This window comes from Pleurodeles waltl, chromosome 2_1, assembly GCF_031143425.1.
Source record: "Pleurodeles waltl isolate 20211129_DDA chromosome 2_1, aPleWal1.hap1.20221129, whole genome shotgun sequence".
Lineage (NCBI taxonomy): Eukaryota > Metazoa > Chordata > Amphibia > Caudata > Salamandridae > Pleurodeles > Pleurodeles waltl.
This window is the reverse complement of record NC_090438.1, coordinates 381,934,396-381,954,266: the sequence shown is the minus strand read 5'-3', so window position 1 is coordinate 381,954,266 and position 19,871 is coordinate 381,934,396. Positions and strand designations below refer to the sequence as shown.

The 19,871-nt window shown below is 44.6% G+C and overlaps 1 protein-coding gene across 1 annotated transcript in view; it reads left to right on the top strand.

Annotated features, from left to right (window-relative positions):
* SASH3 (SAM and SH3 domain containing 3) overlaps nucleotides 1-19,871 on the top strand; it is a 215,233-nt gene that overhangs the window by 182,129 nt on the left and 13,233 nt on the right. The window contains exon 7 of the mRNA XM_069212942.1: nucleotides 3,862-4,012. Within this exon, the coding sequence (XP_069069043.1) occupies nucleotides 3,862-4,012 (151 nt within the window). The remainder of the gene's footprint in view (nucleotides 1-3,861; nucleotides 4,013-19,871) is intronic.

Genomic DNA, 19,871 nt, shown 5'->3' with positions numbered 1-19,871 from the left:
GAGGCATTTTGAAGTATGTAGTAGTAGTATTTCTTTACAAAGTACAAATTGCTGTTTGTGAATAGATGTAGGAGGCTGGGCTGGTTTGTGGTGGGTACCTAAGGTACGTACATCTTATTCCAGGTCCAGTTATCCCTAATTAGTGAAATGTAGACAGTGTCTAGAAGCGAGGCTCTCTAGGAGTAGTGTGGATGAGCAGTCAAGGCCTAACTAGGAGGCGTGCAATGCTCATGCAATACCCTGTAGTCACACAGTACTCACACACATGAAAGAAAATACTCATTACAAAGGTACTTTATTTTGGTGACACAAATGCCAAAAATACTTTAGAGACTATACTCCCTTAGGAGGTAAGTAATACACACATTATATACACTAGTATGCAGAAATAGCTGTAAAATAGTTATAAAACAGTGCAGTTAGTGAAAATCACAATAGTTAGAAATGGGCCTAGGGGAATCACAAACCATATACTAAGAAAAGTGGAATGCTAAAGTCTGTTTCCCACCTAGGCAGGTGTAGTGTGTAGAGGGGTGCTGGCAGTATTAGAAAACACCAAAGGCAAGTAATAGAACCCACCCCAGAGCCCAGGAAAGCAGGTGTAAATCACAGTAAATTTCCTAGAACACACAAGAACACAAGAAAGAAGATTATGCAAGAACCAGAAGAGACTGCAAGACACCAACGATGGATTCCTGGACCTGAAGACCTGTGGAAGAAGGGGACCAAGTCCAAGAAGCACTGAAGAGTCCAGGGAGAACAGGAGCCCCTGCTAACCCGCATGAAGGTGCAAAAGAAGAACCACCAGTGGAGAACAACAGTCAGTACTGATCCAAGAAGCCCAGTGCGGGTTCCTGGTTGGTGCAGATGATGTCCCATGCCAGATGGATGACTGCAGTCTGGTTTGTGTCGCTGGATTCTGCCAACAAGCCTTGGCAACCGTAAAGATTGCGGTTAGCGGAAAATGGCGCTGCCCTAGACCAGGAGGGACCTGGTGGACTCTACCCAGGAGGGGGAGACAGAGAGGGCTCTCAGCAACACAGAGAGCCCTCAGAAGACCAGGCAGCATGCACAGGAGTCCCACAGCATAGGGACAAAGAAGGTGCAAAATGAGGCCCATGCAGCACTACACAAAGGGATCCCACGCCGTTGGAGAACCACGCAGGAAGCTGTGCGTCGCAGGAAAGAGTGCTGGGGGCCGGAGCTACACGGTGCATGAAGAAGGAAGGATGCCAACAAGTCTTGGCAACTGCAAAACACATGGTGCATGGGGGTACTGTCTTGCGTGGGAAGGCAAGCTCTTACCTCCACGAAAGTTGGACGTCAGTCTACTATCTGTGATGCTGGATCCAAGCACTTCGTCAGGACAGGGGACCCAAGCCACCAGTCGTCGCTGCAGAGGGGTGCCTGCTGCAGCAGGGAAGTGACTCTTTCACTTCAAGGGAGATTCCTTCATTCTTCTGGTGCAGGCTAAAGACTGGCTGTCCTCTGAGGCTGCACGACCAGGAAGCAGTTGCAGTTGCTGGCAGGAGCTGAAGATACAATGTTGCAGAAGTCGTCTTTGCTTCTTTGTTGCAGTATTAAAGTTCTTGTAGGGTCCAGATGCAGTTTGTTCGGTAAGAAGGTGAAGTAATGGATGCAGAGGATTCCTGCTGGAGTCTTGAAATCCAAATCTGAAGAACCACCCAAGAGAGAGACCATAAGTAGCCATGAAAGGGGGAATGGTCAGCTACCCAGTTAAGCACCTATCAGGGGAGGGCTCTGACGTCACCTGCTGGCATTGGCCACTCAGATCCTCCCAGAGTTCCCTGCCACCATGGAATCCAAGATGGCAAAACCCATGGACCCTGTGAAGGAGCTCTGAGCACCACCCCTAGGGTGGTGATGGACCGGAAAGTGCTCACTCCCCTTTCCTTTGTCCAGTTTTGCGCCAGAGGAGGAACTGGGGGTCCCTGAACCGATGTAGACTGGATTATGCAAGGAGGGCACCATCTGTGCCATTCAAAGCATTTCCAGAGGCTCTGGAAGGCTACCCCTCCCATGCCTTTAACACCTATTTCCAATGGGAGAGGGTGTACCATCCTTCTCCCAAAGGAAATCCTTTGTTCTGCCTTCCTGGGCTTGAGCTGCTCAAGCAACGGGAGGGCAGAAACCTATCTGTGAGGTGGCAGCACCTGGGGCTGCCTGGAAAACCTCAGAAGGCTGTAATGGCAGTCCTGGGCGGTCCTCTAAGGAGCTCCCAGAGTGCATGGAATCATACAACCAAAGCTTGCAAAAGCCTTGGGGTATGATTCCAACATGTTTGATACCAAACATGGCCATATTTGGAGTTACCATTGTGAAGTTGTACATAGGTGGTTACCTATGTCAAGTCCACGTGTAAAATGGCACCCTGCACTCACAAAATCCTGGAAATTGGTCCTAGTGGTCATGGGGGCACTGCTGCTAGTGCAGGGGTGCCCTCACACACAGGTACTCTGCACCCAGCCTTCAGGGTTGGAAGACCTGCAATATAACCTGGTGCAGTGTAAATGGCAGTGAAAGGGTGCCTGCACCATTTCACACAGGCTGCAATGAAAGTCCTGTAGACGCCTTTGCATGGGTGGCAAAAGAAATGCTGCAGCCCATAGGGATCCCCTGGAATCCCAATGCCCTGGGTACCTAGGTACCATATACTCGGGGCTTATAAGGGGGGACCAGTTTGCCAATTTGGGGTGAAATACTGGGTTACCAGTATGCAGTGACATAAGTTAGAGGAGAGAGAGAGCATAATCACTGCGGGCCTGGTAAGCAGGATTCCAGTGAACACAATCAAACACACTGACATCAGGCAGAAAATGGGGGTAACATGCTAAAAAGAGGGTTCTTTTCTACAATAGGCTTGTTACTTTACAAAAGATGCTGTTATTATGCAAAGAAAACTAATGCACAAAATAATTATCTCAGCTTTCAAAAAGGGTCACAACTTTCAAACATAATTGCAAGTAATATCTCAAGGTGTTTGGCACTTGGGCAATGTACATCTGCAATGGAGATGTGGGTTTGCAGTGAGGTTGCACATTATTCAGATGGGAAATAAAGATGCTATGTCATGGGCTGATGTGCGTTCTGAAACAATCACTGGGCACAGATGGGATGAGGGTTCTCAGAGAAATCAATGGATTTAAATTTTGGAGACGTTGTTTCTGCTCCGGCTCCTGAAGGTAAGCAACAAGGTGTACGTTCTGATGTGCAGGGTCAAGATTTTCTAAACTTTCAGAGCATGTGTGGCAAAGTCCCTGGAACATTATAAACTTTTGGAATTGGATGTAGATGTGGCAGGTTTGAAGATCACCAATGTAATATTGTGAACACAGAGATGTGTCAAAGTCTGGGCCAGTAAGGTGCTTGACTGTAGGGCATAGGTTCTTGAATTTGATACTGGCCTTCATGCTGATACATTGGTGTCCGATGGGGTGGGAGGTTTCAACAAAGTCCTACTTTTTATTCTTTTGACTGGTGAGAATGTAGCCTTTCGGATCTTCTGGATCTTGTCAGCTGATCGGCTTGAAGCACTGGGTTAGCACTTTTGCATCAGTTCAGGCTTGATTTGATGATGGTGCCCACCACTGCAGCTTGGAACCAATGTATGAGACATTGATGTGTTTTACATTATCAACAAATCCAAAACAGAAATGTGACACAAACAAATTGCACACATTGTAGTCTGTTACTGCCATGCCATAGCAACCTGAAGAAATGGGTCTGACCAGCACATATTTTATCTGTAGTAAAGTGTATAGATATTTAGTGGAGTCTGAATACCACCCACCATGTTACCCTGTTCCCATGAGACTTTCTTCCTTTCCATTCTCCCCCCAGGAGCACATTTCTACTCTTTTACTGAACGGTTATCAAACTTTGGAAGATTTCAAGGACCTGAGTGAAACCCACCTGAAAGAGTTGAACATCACCGACCCCCAGCACAGTGCCAAGCTCCTCACTGCAGCAGAACTACTGCAGGATTATGACAGTAAGAGTGAACCCACAACATTTGCTTGATCCTTCTACTATCCTTGCCATAGTTATTAGCAGACAAATAGTATAAGGGTTGTAGTCGTACAGCATCAGCAAGCCCTTCTTTCATTATTGCATATATGAATAAGGGACGAGTGCTTATGAGTACATTTGATATAAAGCTGCACAGTGTATTTGAATAAAGAGGAGGCGGCATTACAGGTATGTTTTGCTTAACAAAGGGCACATAGCATTGACGGATGAAATGAGGAAATTCAATAGATACTGGGACCACAAGAAGAATGAAATGTCAGCTAGAATGGATGTGTCGCACTGATATGAGTTCTAAAATCACAAGCGCTCACCTAAAGTTCTCGGAATCCCAAGGAAACCAAGAGGCTGGCACTCTGAAACACACTGAAACATAGGGTGCTACTGCACTTGGCCTTGCCATCTGACTACAGTATTTATATTCCGAATTATCGCTTATGCAAACTTTACGCCATATGATCGAGTCACCCAATTGCAGTGGAAGTGATGTCTTCCACCTTTTGTCCCGCTGATGGCATCATACAGATGCCCCTCATTCCAACATTAGCCCGCCAGCAGCTTGGCTACCACCAAGTTAGGGGAAGGGCAGGTATTTTCTATTACTCTTAAATCGCTGTTTAGTTTCAGTTACAAATGCTGTTTCATGACTCCTGAAACCTCAGGCATCAAAGACTGTGCTAAAGGTACCAAAGGTCACGAATAAATACGAAGAGTGTGATCATTTATTTAACTGAGTGGCTTATCCTTTGCAAACCCTAGAATAAATCCTTCTGGGTCAAAAAGGGAAAGTTAATACTCTGATTTTCTGCTATGTTGGCATTACTGATAGTTTTAAAGAGTTATTCATGAGTATTATTTTGATCACTCCAATGGGAGACTAGGAAGTTTTCTAGTGTCCAGCACCACCCACAGACCTTTCGGAGCCATCAGTTTCTTCAATTTCGTGCTGACCATTTCCCCACTAAATAGAATAGTTGACACGACCACTTGAAGTAAAGTATCAGAATGTTTACTGAAATAAAGTTTTTTTAGAGAATTGTAATTTTATTCATGTTTTCCAGGCAATTGCAATAGGTAGATTATTCCATTGATGGAGAGGATCAGCTTATTATTTCATATTTTTACTGATTCACAATGTACCACGATATTTGCACAAAGTTCATCATTATTCTATTTCATATTGTTTGTACATGTGTCGGGTCTGATAAAAAATAGTATTTTATCATCTTTATGCAGTTTAATGCAGTGTCTACCTTAAATGAGCAGTATGATTTTATCGTAATCATTAGAGAATTACAGGGAGCAGAAGGTGAATGACATCCTTGCCAACCCCCTGTGGTTATGATAAACTTACTGAAGAGTTGGCGATTGATCATATTGTTCATATTGTCTTTAGTTCCCACATGTCATGGGCATTATTAGACATCTGAAATATGTTCCATTTTAATAAAATGAGAGAGGAAAAAAACGAAAGACAAATCCACTTTGAGTTGCATGCATGATACAAAAATAGAAACGTTAGTGGCCCTCTGAGATAAGAAACAAAACGTTCAAATGGTATACAGGCTACAGTGATTAATTGAATATAAAAATGCTTAAATGGTGATATCAAAAGAGAACAAACAAGGCCAAAGTACTTTAAATGATGTGTCTTGAGGCAAAAGTGCATTTGAGAAATGTCCAGTCCTCCCAGACGTACTATTTTTGCTCCCCTCAAATCACAATACATTTTCTTTGTCTACTAAGGGGATGCCTAAAAAGAAAAAAAAACAGTACGTAGTAATGCACTGTAGGAAAGAACCATCTTGCCTGGCATGTTACTCCCATATTTCACTGTATATATGTTGTTTTAGTCTATGTGTCACTGGGACCCTGCCAGGTAGGGCCCCAGTGCTCATAAGTATGTGCCCTGTATGTGTTCCCTGTGTGATGCCTAACTGTCTCACTGAGGCTCTGCTAACCAGAACCTCAGTGTTTATGCGCTCTCTGCTTTCCAAATTTGTCACTAACAGGCTAGTGACTAAATTTACCAATTCACATTGGCATACTGGTACACCCATATAATTCCCTAGTATATGGTACTAAGGTACCCAGGGTATTGGGGTTCTAGGAGATCCCTATGGGCTGCAGCATTTCTTTTGCCACCCAATGGGAGCTCTGACAATTCTTACACAGGCCTGCCAGTGCAGCCTGAGTGAAATAACGTCCACGTTATTTCACAGCCATTTACCACTGCACTTAAGTAACTTATAAGTCACCTATATGTCTAACCTTCACCTGGTGAAGGTTGGGTGCAAAGTTACTTAGTGTGTGGGCACCCTGGCACTAGCAAGGTGCCCCCACATCATTCAGGACAAATTCCCCGGACTTTGTGAGTGCGGGGACACCATTACACGTGTGCACTGTACATAGGTCACTACCTATGTACAGCGTCACAATGGTAACTCCGAACATGGCCATGTAACATGTCTAAGATCATGGAATTGTCCGGGGACAATTCCATGGTCCCCCGGGTCTCTAGCACAGAACCCGGGTACTGCCAAACTGCCTTTCCGGGGTCTCTACTGCAGCTGCTGCTGCTGCCAACCCCTCAGACAGGTTTCTGCCCTCCTGGGGTCCAGGCAGCCCTGGCCCAGGAAGGCAGAACAAAGGACTTCCTCTGAGAGAGGGTGTAACACCCTCTCCCTTTGGAAATAGGTGTGAAGGCTGGGGAGGAGTAGCCTCCCCCAGCCTCTGGAAATGTTTTGATGGGCACAGATGGTGCCCATCTCTGCATAAGCCAGTCTACACTGGTTCAGGGATCCCCCAGCCCTGCTCTGGCACGAAACTGGACAAAGGAAAGGGGAGTGACCACTCCCCTGACCAGAACCTCCCAGGGGAGGTGCCCAGAGCTCCTCCAGTGTGTCCCAGACCTCTGCCATCTTGGAAACATAGGTGTTTGTGGCACACTGGACTGCTCTGAGTGGCCAGTGCCAGCAGGTGACATCAGAGGCTCCTTCTGATAGGCTCTTACCTCTCTTGGTAGCCAATCCTCCTTCCTAGGTAGCCAAACCTCCTTTTCTGGCTATTTAGGGTCTCTGCTTTGGGGATCTCACCAGATAACGAATGTAAGAGCTCACCAGAGTTCATCTGCATCTCCCTCTTCACCTTCTGCCAAAGGATCGACCGCTGACTGCTCAGGACACTTGCAAAACCACAACAAAGTAGCAAGACGACTACTAGCAACCTTGTATCGCTTCATCCTGCTGGCTTTCTCGAATGTTTCGAGGTGGTGCATGCTCTGGGGGTAGCCTGCCTCCTCTCTACACTAGGAGCTCTGAAGAAATCTCCCGTGGGCCAACGGAATCTTCCCCCTGCAACCGCAGGCAACAAAAGACTGCATCACCGGTCCTCTGGGTCCCCTCTCAGCATGACGAGCGTGGTCCCTGGAACTCAGCAACTCTGTCCAAGTGACTCCCACAGTCCAGTGACTCTTCAGTCCAAGTTTGGTGGAGGTTAGTCCTTGCCTCCCCACGCTAGACTGCATTGCTGGGTACTGCGTGATTTGCAGCTGCTCCGGCTCCTGTGCACTCTTTCAGGATTTCCTTCGTGCACAGCCAAGCCTGGGTCCCCGACACTCTAATTTGCAGTGCACAACCTTCTGAGTTGTCCTCCGGCATCGTGGGACTCCCTTTTGTGACTTCGGGTGGACTCCAGTTCACTTTGATTCTAAGCGCCTGTTCAGGTACTTCTGCGGGTGCTGCCTGCTTCTGTGAGGGCTCCCTGACTTGCTGGGTGCCCCCTCTGTCTCCTCATCCATGTGGCGACATCCTGGTCCCTCCTGGGCCACAGCGGCATCCAAAAACCCTACCCACGACCCTTGCAGCTAGCAAGGCTTGTTTGCGGTCTTTCTGCATAGGAATACCTCTGCAAGCTTCTTCACGACGTGGGACATCCATCCTCCAAAGAGGAAGTTCCTAGTCCTCTTTGTTCTTGCAGAACACCAAGCTTCTTCCAACAGGTGGCAGCTTCCTTGCACCCTCAGCTGGCATTTCTTTGGCTCCTGCCAACTCTCGACACTGTCGTGACTCTTGGACTTGGTCCCCTTGTCTTACAGGTACTCAGGTCCAGAAATCCACTGTTGTTGCATTGCTCGTGTTTGTTCTTCCTGCAGAATCCCCCTATCACGACTTCTGTGCACTTTATACCTACCTTTCAGGGTCTTGGGGTGGGCTATTTTTCTAACCCTCACTGTTTTCTTACAGCCCCAGCGACCCTCTACAAGCTCACATAGGTTTGGGGTCCATTCGTGGTTCGCATCCCACTTTTGGAGTATATGGTTTGTGTTGCCCCTATTCCTATGTGCTCCTATTGCAATCTACTGTAACTTTACATTGCTTGCATTACTTACTTTTGCTATTATCTGCATAATTTTGGTTTGTGTACATATATCTTGGGTATATATCTTATCCTCATACTGAGGTACTCACTGAGATACTTTTGCCATATTGTCATAAAAATAAAGTACCTTTATTTTTAGTACTTCTGTGTATTGTGTTTTCTTATGATATTGTGCATATGACACCAGTGGTATAGTAGGAGCTTTACATGTCTCCTAGTTCAGCCTAAGCTGCTTTGCCATAGCTACCTTCTATCAGTCTAAGCTGCTAGAAACACCTCTTCTACACTAATAAGGGATAACTGGACCTGGCACAAGGTGTAAGTACCTCTTGTACCCACTACAAGCCAGGCCAGCCTCCTACATGCACCTTGTAAGCATCACAACACACTGGGCAGATTGTTTCTACATGAGCACTCTTCCCTTCAAATGTTCTGAAACGCTCCTCAATAGGGCTGACATTTTCCATAGTTTACATTTCATATCAAGATAATGTTAATGTGCAACAAGCTCCCAGAACTAAGCATCAAGATAATTCCAGATCCTTGAACATGATGGTGCACAAAGACAGATGACAAGTGATTATCCTGTTTGAACTACTCTGTAAAGACCTGCAGAACCACATCACAACAAGACTTGACAGCCTTAATTGAGCCAATCCAGATACCTCATGACAAAGGCAGACTCTTAGTGTGGGGCTGGCTTTTCCTTTTCCTTCTTGGTGATACATATTACAGTGCTGATAGCAATCCTCCTAATAGCCTCAGTATACTGAAGTATTAACACCGCCATACCATACAATATGGAAAAGGTCACAGGGAGCATTACCTTGAGAGATCTTCACATAAGATCCCTCCAGGCTGAATCGGCCAAAAGCCTGACCTAAAGTTTAAGCCCACTCCTAAAATGGGTCTGGAACTGGAAACAATTTTCAGTTTGGAAGGGGAGGGTTGTGAGCCTCCCCTCTAAATTATGATTTGGTGCCAGAAGCATCAAACGTTTGCAACTAGATTTCCAGCCGCAAACCTATGAAAAGTTACATACACCTAATTTGGGAAAGTTCCTTAATGGCAAAAGGGAAAAGATCCACATTGAACATCTTCCCCTTTGTGATTTGTGGGACATGTTTCAGGTGGGGTGAGCAGTGGTCCAGGGGACCACTACCAATTCTTACTGAAATGTTTGACAAATGAAAAAAAAATTAAAGAAAAAAGCAGCCCAGCTTCCTTCAAGGAAATGGGGCTACTTTTAAAGAAATATAGTTTTCATTTTTCAAACTCAGTCCCAAGGCGGGTGGTCACCTGCCCATTGACGGCCACCTTTCCTGGGATTAGGAGAAACAGAGAGGGCTGTAACTTGTGACCAAACTTGTTAATATTAATTAGGTGGGTCGAACTGCAACCCACTCCAATTCGTAATTTTGTGAACAAACCTATTATTACAAAATACATTTCTGGTGGCAAAAAAGCTAGTTGCAAAATGCAATTGCTCTTAGTGAGCAGAACAGTAGTACATCTGGCACCCAATTATCCATTCAGATGTAAGAATGACCCATTCCGCTATGCGTCACCTGTTTGTCCCAAGCATAACCGTTTAGAATAAATCCAGTTGCTTGTTACTGCTGCAGTTTCCCAAGTCAGTGTTTTGACTTTATCGACTCTCTTGACCCTTTTCCAATGCATTGTCACTTTGAGCTATCAATCAGGAGAGTCGGACTGCATCAGCTGGTCATACTCTGTTGTTGGCTGCCTTTCTGTTAACCTGTTCAAGACTATGGTCCATTGCTCTCTTCTTGTATATGTTCCCAAGTGCTCTGAGGCCACTGTTAGATGATTTGTTGTGGTTTAATGTTATGAGCCCGATTCACAAAGGTAAACATAGACCAAAAGTATACATTTACACCAAAAGTCTAAGTATCACCTTAAAGTCTAACTTAGACTTCTGGTCTAAGTTTGGACTTTTGGTGTAAATTTAGACCAAAAGTCTAAACTTAGACCAAAAGTTTAATTTTACTACAAGTAAAGTTAGACTTCAGGTGAATCGGGCCCAATATAGTTAGAATATAATAAAATAAATATATTTTACTTCGTGTTAATATTTAATTAATACTTTAGAAGCAAACATGGTGAAATGTGTAGAAAGGTTTGTGCAACAAGGGAGCCAGATTAAGCTTTCTTCATGTTTGAGACTGTCAATGGTTTGATTTTACCAGTTAGCCTTTCACTGTAACTTTTTCACTCATCAGTGAACTGTGCCTCCTGCAGTGTGGCAATGCCTGTTATCTTTTTTCCGTAACGTGTTGCTAATGTCAATCGTGATTCAGAACATAGGAGTCAAAAATTGACACAACCCTGGTGTAGAGTAGGGGGACTGATGCCAGCAACCCCAGCCACAGGATTGTATGTTATAAAATACAGTTACAAAATACAGAGCTAAAACGTTAAAGGTAAAAAAAGCCATGGTTAGCATTAATGTCTATGGAAAATACAAACATTGAGTGTGATATGTGGAAGCATAGGATTTCTGATTAGAGCAGCATGAGAAGAATTCAAGCAGATTGCACCAGGAACGGAGATTAACTGCTACATCATATTAATGTTGCATATGCTGTTTCCATTAGTGAAACGGTCCAACCTTGAAAGAGTCAGTTTTGGAATATCAGATTGCTTTATGTTCGCAAACAACTTCTTTCTGGGCTTATGTATTTAATTAACAACTCAATTCGTAATGTCATTTATAATCTTAATTTCCTTCTGTTGAACCAACTCGACTAACAGTCGAATATGTGGAGCGATTTGGAAACCCTAAATGTGATCTATGTTCCTCCTAGGTATAGGCAGTGCTTAATTTATGAAAATAAGTAACCGCCAGGGACCATATCAGGAGGCCAATTCAGCTTACACCACCCGTTGTCCCTGCTAGAAATGCCAATTTCAGTAACTACACAGCTACTAACCATCACACTCCTTCAAAGTGTGGAGTATTCCAGGCCACACAAAGCATTAGAAAAGGTCTGGCCTGCTGGTATTATTATTTCCTATGTATATTGAATTATTAAACCCCAGGGTTACTTCACCTCAAACATAGACAGACTGCTTTACTATGTGGTAAACAGTCATAAGTGCCGGTGCTACGAATTAAGTGCTTGTGCAGAGCCCCAGCAAACACCAGCTCAGAAAATCATTGGATACAGGTACTGTGATATATATATATATATATATATATATATATATATATATATATATATATATATACATATATATATATATATATACATATATATATATATATATATACATATATATATATATATATATATCACATCAAGTACTGCAAACATAAAATGAGCATTCTGAGTTACTTACTGAGGATCACATCTTAGAGGGCAAGGAAAGTTATAATGAAGAATATGTCACTATGTACAAGTTATTTCTCCACCGAGAGGCCAAGGATTTATTAAACATTGTTAGAAAGTGGGTTTTTGATTGACTGGGATATGAGTCCTGGTGGGGCAGCAACTACAATCCTAGACAGGGAAAGTGTCAGACAAACCCCTGGTTAAGGAGCAATGTGCTGGTTCTGAACCGTGCAGTTGAGGTGATGCGTCAGTTCTGTTCCACTCAGCAGCGAAGCGTTGGTTCTGAGATGCGGTGAGGCTATGATGAGAGTTCCTGCTGAGTCGACTTCGAGGATCCAGGCTCTGGGGCTTACAATGTGAAGACTGGCGTCGTGGATACGTTGTACAGTTGAGGCAATGCATCCATTCTGTTCCTGCAGCAGAGGGTGGGCGGTTTCGCTGAAGCAAACTCCTTAGGCCCACTTCCAAATGTCCAGGACTGGCGTGGCACCACCTGACAGGGCAGACACACAGATGGCAGTGGCAGAGTCTGGGTGCAGGAGCAGAGTGGTTGGAAGTCTTTTCTCTCCCTGAGACTTCGGTTTAGAAGACCAATCAGCTGGCCCTTGGAGTCACTCTAGGTTCAAGTGATGCATGTCCAGTCCTTTTCACACAGGCAGGGGAACAGCAGGCAGCATATCAGCTCAACAAGGCAGGAGTCAAATAAAGCAGCAGTACAGCACAGTGGCAGTTCTTCAGCAGCACAGCAATCCTTCTTCCTTTCAGAGTAGTCACATATCCAGACGTGTACTGAGTTGGTGGTGTCAGAGGTCCAGTATTTATACCTAGTTGGGCCTCTGAAGTGGGGGAGCTTTCAGAGACAGACCTTTGAAGTGCAGAAAGGTCTTGCCCTGGCTCCAGACTCACTACAGGGGGTTATGCAGCTCATTGTGTGGGAATAGGACACAGCCTATTCAGGTGTAAGTGGAGCTGTGTCCTTTTCCTCCCGTCCATCCTCCCAGGATGTCCCATCAGGTCACACCTAAATTTCCATTCTGTGTGGCTAAATAGAGAGAATACACAAAACTCAGCTGTTACCCACCGAAACAAGTGATCAGAGACAGGGAGCAGGCACCAAATGGACGGAAGTCAGAAAAAGTCAACATTCTAAAAGTGGCATTTTCAAAATTGCAATTTAAAGACTGGTTTCACAATAAGTTGTGATTTTAAATTGTGATTCCAGAGACACCAAACTCGAAAGGTTATGAATTACACTCATGAAATGTGATAAAGCAATCCCAGTGTTATCATTTGGGAGAGAGAAATCTTGCTGTAGTGAAAAACAACTTTGGGATTTTTTTATGCCCAGGACACGAAAAACTGAAAAACCTTTTCAATACATTGCACCCTGTTCCCTGGGTTGCCCAGGGCCTACTTTAGGGGTGTAGTATGTATAACAAGCATTTGCAATGCAAACGGTCTTGCGTTTGCTTGAGCTGAAGCAATTAGCATTGTAAACTCCTAACCAGACTTTTTTTGCCACATAAATTTAAAAAGAAAATAAAACAGTTTCACATCACTAACTGGACTTTTCTTGCCATATAAACTGAAAAGTAAAAGTTTCACTTAAGCAAGCCGATGGCCGCCATCAGCGCAAAGCAGACACATAAACGGAAATAACAGTTCACTCTTAGTGAAACCTATCGGCAAAATTGCAATTATCTACAAAACCGGCAAAAGTGCAATTAACTATGTCACAGGGTCAATGTCATTCAAAGCGCTCGACTTCTGCCATGCGAAATCGCATTGCGAAAAAAGAGAAAAAGTAGTCCACAAACTAGACGGAAAACAGCAAGCCTCGTATGCTTTCAGTACATGGTCGCTGCGCTCGAGGAGAGCTAACCACCGGCAAAGGCATGACATATGCATGCCTTCTACTAATGAAAGCAGGCAGATTTTAAAAAGCAAGCCCACAAACCAATGAAAGACACTGACATGACATGGGTGTGGTTTGAAGCCCAAAGAGAGATAACAACACGGAACTGAACGCTTTGTGCTCGCCGGTAAAAATGAAAGGTTTGGGCCTGGCAAAAGGGTTATTTTGCCAGGTCAACATTGCAGTGTAAAATTGCACCCACAGGCTTTGTAATGACAGGCTTGTGACATTGTTAAAGGGCTACATAAGTGGGTAGTACAGTTAGTGCTGCAGGCCCACAAGTAGCATTTAATTTACAGGCTCTGGACACACCATTTTACTAGGGACTTATTAGTAAATTAAATAAGCCAATTGGGAATAAGCCTGTGTTACCATGTTTAGGGGAGACAGCACAAGCACTTTAGCATGGGTTTGCATGGGTTAGCAGTGGTAAATTGAGTCCTAATACCAGCAAAAAACGAGGTCAGAGACAATAGGAATGTCAACATGAGACCTCAGCAAAGGATACAGAGATTAAACCATCATCTCCCCGCACCAATTAAGCATCCAGCCAATTAGCATTTGTCCATCTGCCCGTTCATTCCTTTGTTTGTTCCTCCATGTCACAGGACACGTATGACTGTCTGGGCCAGAGTCCCAAAAACAAGTCAGATAATTCTACTACGTTTCCTAGTGCAAATTGTTTTTCAGGTTGTATTATAATAGGTATGTAGTTTATCTGTGCTAAATGGCCCAGCAAGTTATATACGCATAATAGGTGTTACATTTGGCTTTCTGTAGCCATATTATGATACTTTAATATACAATTTATTCAATATATTGTTTGCAAGCCATAGTTAGACTCTTTTCTTTAATTCAATATCTGTTAAGTTGACGCCGACAAGATTTGTTCCTTATAGAAAATGTGCTGACTGTGTGAAGAGACCTAAGACCACACAAGGGCCCAGATTCTCAAAGGTTTTGTGTCGGTTTAGTGTTGCTTTTGTAGCACCAAACAGATGTTAAACCTATTTTTTGCGTTCACAACCCAACGTAAATAGGTATCTGCTTTGGTTTGTGTGGCAAAGTAACGCAAAGCAGTGCAAAATGCTGCTTGCCATTACTTTGCGTCAAGGGGGCGTTACATGGGCATACCCATGCTACCACCCATGCTGTTTGAAGTTAAATCCTAATCTGAAACATCAGATGAAAGGGTTTAGTGCCAAAATTAACGTTTTTTAAAAGCAGGCACTAAACGGACAAATGTTTTTATTTCTCCCTGCTTTTCCAACTTTGCATGTGCAAATTTACAAAGTAGGAAAAGCATTTCCACTTTTCTAGGCATAGTATTTTGTACAGGAAGGTTACTCTTCCTGTACAAAGCCTACGCTAGACTCACACACACTCCCTAGCACTATGGCGCTAAGGTGTGTGCGTGGCACACAGCAGCTGAAATCAGCACCGGCGCCTGGTGGGGAGGGGAGAGCCACATCCATGTGAATATGGAGCTCCCTTGCTCTTTCCATGTCGCACAACGCAGCTTTTTCTGCTGCTGCACTGTGCTGCGGGACACCTTTTCAAATCTGTTTCCTGTTGAGCTGGGGGAGCTCGCCAAGATGGCATAGAGAAGAATGTGCAGTGCTACTCTCTGCCATGGCCTACTCATTTAGCAGAGCCACCATCACAGAAGAATGGATAGTCTGAACCTTGGATTAATGTGTCTGAATCCACAGGTTTTAGAAGCAAAATATTTCTAACAACAATGAGGTCATTAAGAGCCAAGATCTTAAGCAGCAGGGTGAGCGCTGTGCACAAGATGGTGGCAGTAAGTGAGGAAGTATTGACCTGAGGATCTTGGGGCGGGGTCAGCCTGCAGTGCCGCAGTTTGCATGCTGGAGGGTCTGCCATAAGACGGTCCCTGGAGATAAATGAAGCAAGTACAGTGACCTCCCCCTCATCAACTCTAGTCTACCAGAAGGGAAGTGCTAAACCCTGCCTGACCTGGGGCACAGGCAGAGACCCAAATGAACCCAACCTGCAGAAACAAAGGTCTGTGTGCTTGCCTGAACATGCACATATTCGGTGAGCGGTAAGCTGTTTTCTGTAGAAAGGGTGAAACTGGAGGCCAATAAGCAGGCCCCATAGAAGAGACATGTGGCACCCAGAGGAACTTCAAATTATCCAGCTCCGGCCTGCAAGATGCAGATGTGGGAATAGACTGGGCATGCAGCAGATGGTGAAGAGGAGGGGTGTAGTCCCCAATTTAAACATTTGGCACAGAAAAGAGCTGAATTAACACTGCAGAATTCACAACCAGTACCATCGACAGCCTGAGGCGGCAAAGGGAGAGAAGTTCTACTACAGGATAGGTAAGACCTGGGAGCAAGGCTTGGCACAGGAATAAGAAAGGGTGGTATTGTTAGGAGGCTGTTAAAACCAAGGCTTGGTGGCAAAAGCGAGAAGCAACATTGGTGAGAAGAAGACAAATGTTCGGTTTCAGAAGCCTAAAAGACATTAATTGAATTGAGCCACCCTAAGAAATCCCCAGGACAGGTACACTGGACTAGAGAGCAGCTAAACAGAACTCAATCAGAGAAGGAGTAGGAAGAAACAAACACAAGAACACATATTATTGCACAGACCACCTCGAGGAAGGAAGCCATGGTGAAAGTGATAAGCTGCTAGACTACACACTTTTTAAGCTACATGGGAGACATTCTTGAAACAAAGATCAATATTGGCGGGAATGCAGATTTTACAAATGTCTACGATCAGACTAAATCATACTAATGAGATGCTTAAAACAGATATAAACAAATTCCCAGTTTACATATTACTAGAACTTCCCACCAGACAAACATTCCCACTTAACTCCTTGCAGGGGAAAGCAGATCTCTTTAGCATTGGTCACTGCGTGACAACCCATTACAACATTATGGGGTAAAGCCAGAGATCACACACAACTAGAATAGATATACAGACACCAGAAGGTACAAGAAAAGGTGAAACTCGACATGACATTAGCAAAAGATGCTCAGAAATTTGAAACCTTATGAGCCCATTCTTGTACTGTCTAACCAGAGAGTTCTGTGAACATCCTATTCCAAGCTTCTTAAGGGTGTTGGGAATCATCCCAGAAAGACAATCACAGATGGTTCACAGGAATTCTGTGAGAGGTACACATGTATAAGTCAACCATGTTAAGTGAGCCACACTTATGAATCAAAGCAGGGAAGGGGATAGGAGAAAAATGACGAATCGATTTGGTGGGAGAGGGCGAGGTAAATCTGTAGAGATCTGGAGCATTTGTAATTAGTTCACTTTTTTCTTTATGCTCCTGCTTGCTTTGCCACACTGGAGCTCGGGCTGTAGGTGGTTAGATCTGTTATTTCAGAAAACTAATAACGGATTTGGGTCATAAATGTGTTAAATAGTTTCCTACAGGATCCTCTCTTGAAATTGCTCTGGAAAGTATGGACAGCAGTGCTGGACATGAAAGTTAGTACCCTACCATTGCCCTCATTTCCTTGTGAGATGATGGTGATGAAATGTATTTATAAAGGGCAAAGTTTATCCTACAAGGCTGTTCTGGGGACAGTGTACACGCTACATGAAACCAATGAGTTTTAAAAAGTCAAGCTTCACCGGATCGTAGGAACCAACCAGGTGTATACCTTCCTAGACTTTTCAAAGGAACAACTGGGCCTGCTTATAAAAGGCCCTATGTGCTTTGCAGGCCATTTTGATAAGCACTGTCTGCTTGATGGGTAGCCAGATTAGTTTTTAAGTGCTAGGGAGACAAAGGAGTATTTCTTTCTTTCGGTTAGCAATTGTGATGCCCAATTTTGTACTCTTTCCAGAGTGCATTTCAAGTCACAGCTTGGTGAATTTGCTGATCCGAGGAGTTCACATCAGTATTCCTGGCATCAAAAGTACACAAAAGCCTGATTTCCAGCTACACAATTTGGACATAACGCAGGGCTTATGGACACAAAGGGACACAGTCCTAAAGAAAACCTTAGACTAGTTGACAATGTTGGCTAAAACAAACAAGTTACTTATCTTTGGCAGTGTTCTTTTTGGTGGATACTTGAGCTAGCTGCATATTTAACACCTTTCAAATTCCCTCAGAGATTCTTCTGGTTCTCCTTGTTCCTTGGCACATGTGGGCTCTGCTGTGGAAACTCTGCTTGCAGCGGGCTCAGCACTATGTGCTTTTTAGACAATATCTATATCTTGGGCAATGCCAGAGACCTTAAGTTGTGACTGACATAGGCCAACGTGACCTGTGTTAGGACATTCTCTGTCCTCCACCTAGAGCTCTCAATAGTGATGGATGTCTGGTGTAAGCTATCACCTAGACAAGGTGGGAATCAGGGGCCCTGGTTCTCCATTGGAGTAGAGATGCTATACAAGTCCTCTTGAACTATGTGTCATTCGGTTGGCTCCCGAAGACTTTTCTCCTGTCCATTGGACAAAACTGGTGCATATCCTAACAGAAATGATTGCCATGTGGTAGTGCAACATGCAAGGCAGCTTGGTTTTGTGAGCACTGTGCCAGGAGGAGCAGAGTCTCTGGCAGTGGCTCAACCTCCAAGGGATCTTGGTCTCTCTGATAGGCAATCATTTGGTTGGCACACTAAATTCCAGAATGGATGAGCTCAGCAGGTATTATCTGGTGAACATCAACTTGTACCTGCACTGGGAGGTGGCTCAGGGAATCCTGGGTCAGTAGGGTAGATCTCTTCTCTACTGATAAGAACATGCGGTGTGGTTATTAATGTGTGCCGGAGTTCCCACCCCAAGGCTCCCTAAGAAATGCATTCCACCCTTAGTGGGACTGCAGTCTCCTGTATGCCTTCCCACCACTGCTGCTTCTGCCAGAGTTCTGAAGAATACCAGGAAGGACCGGGCTCCAGTCATCCTGTTAACCCCAAATTGTTTAAGGAGAATTTTTGCAATCCGACATTCTGACCCTGAGCACTTGTCCCCCATTCTATGTACATCTTCTGGAGGACCTCCTGGCTCAACGATATGTCATGGTTTTTCACCCAAAACTTCACAACACAGACCTCCATGTGTGCGGATTGGGCAGAACCAGCTGAGGGGGTTTGATTTGCCCACCCTAGTGTTAGAAATTATAATGGCACCCATTAACCAAATCAATTTATTCTGGTTGTTAAGCGAAATGTGCAGCCTGGTGCAAAGACCATCCGGTAGGTCATGTATAGGTCAATCTATTCGATGTTCTGATGCTTTTAGGGATCACATAGATATTTCCTCCGATTCAACTTTATCATCCTATACTAATGTAAGATCTTAATTTAATTCTCACATTCTTGATTGCCCACCTTTTGAGCCTTTGCACAGCTGCTCCCTGTAGTTACTGACCATTAAGACTGTTTTCTTCATTACAATTAGTTCTGACTCCAAGTGCCATTGAGTTGCAGGTGCTGTCAGTATAACCTCCATGTACCACCTTTTTCCCTGACAACTTGGTGTTTCAGGCTCACTCATCTTTCATGCCCATCATGCTCAGCACTTTTTTTCTTTCTGTGAAATCTCGCTAAGTAAGAGGAGAAGCTTCATTGAATGAATCCCACGAGGTTGTTACATAGATTGGACTAAGGACTACACAGGGGAGGACCAGCCTTTTTATTGGATTTGCTAATGCTAAGAAAGGAAGGCCATGTCAGAAACACGTCTTGTTCTGATGGATTGCCCTGTGCATAAAAAGGTGTTATGCTGTGGACAAGAAAAAGCCCATTTTAGGACTTTGGGGGTCATTCTGACCTTGGCGGTAAAAGGGCCATACCGCCGGTCAGAAGTCCGCCATACTACCGCCGCGGCCGCGGCAAACCGCCACGGTCATTCTGACCACCAACTGTGAATCCGCCAAAAACCCGACATCCAAGGAAGGCCGCCTCATCAGCGGGCCGCGGAAAACTGGAGATGACCAAACCTCCACCGCCACGCCAACACAAACACGCCCATGCCATTCTGACCCACCAATCCACGCGGCGGTCTTTCAACCGCGGTATTCCATTGGCGGTACACACCGCCGCGGTCAAAATACACACACAGCTCCAAAATACTGCCACATTGGGCAATTTGAAATACACACACCTGACACACATACCAACAACACTCCCACACATCCATACAACTATAAAACACACACCCACATCACCCAC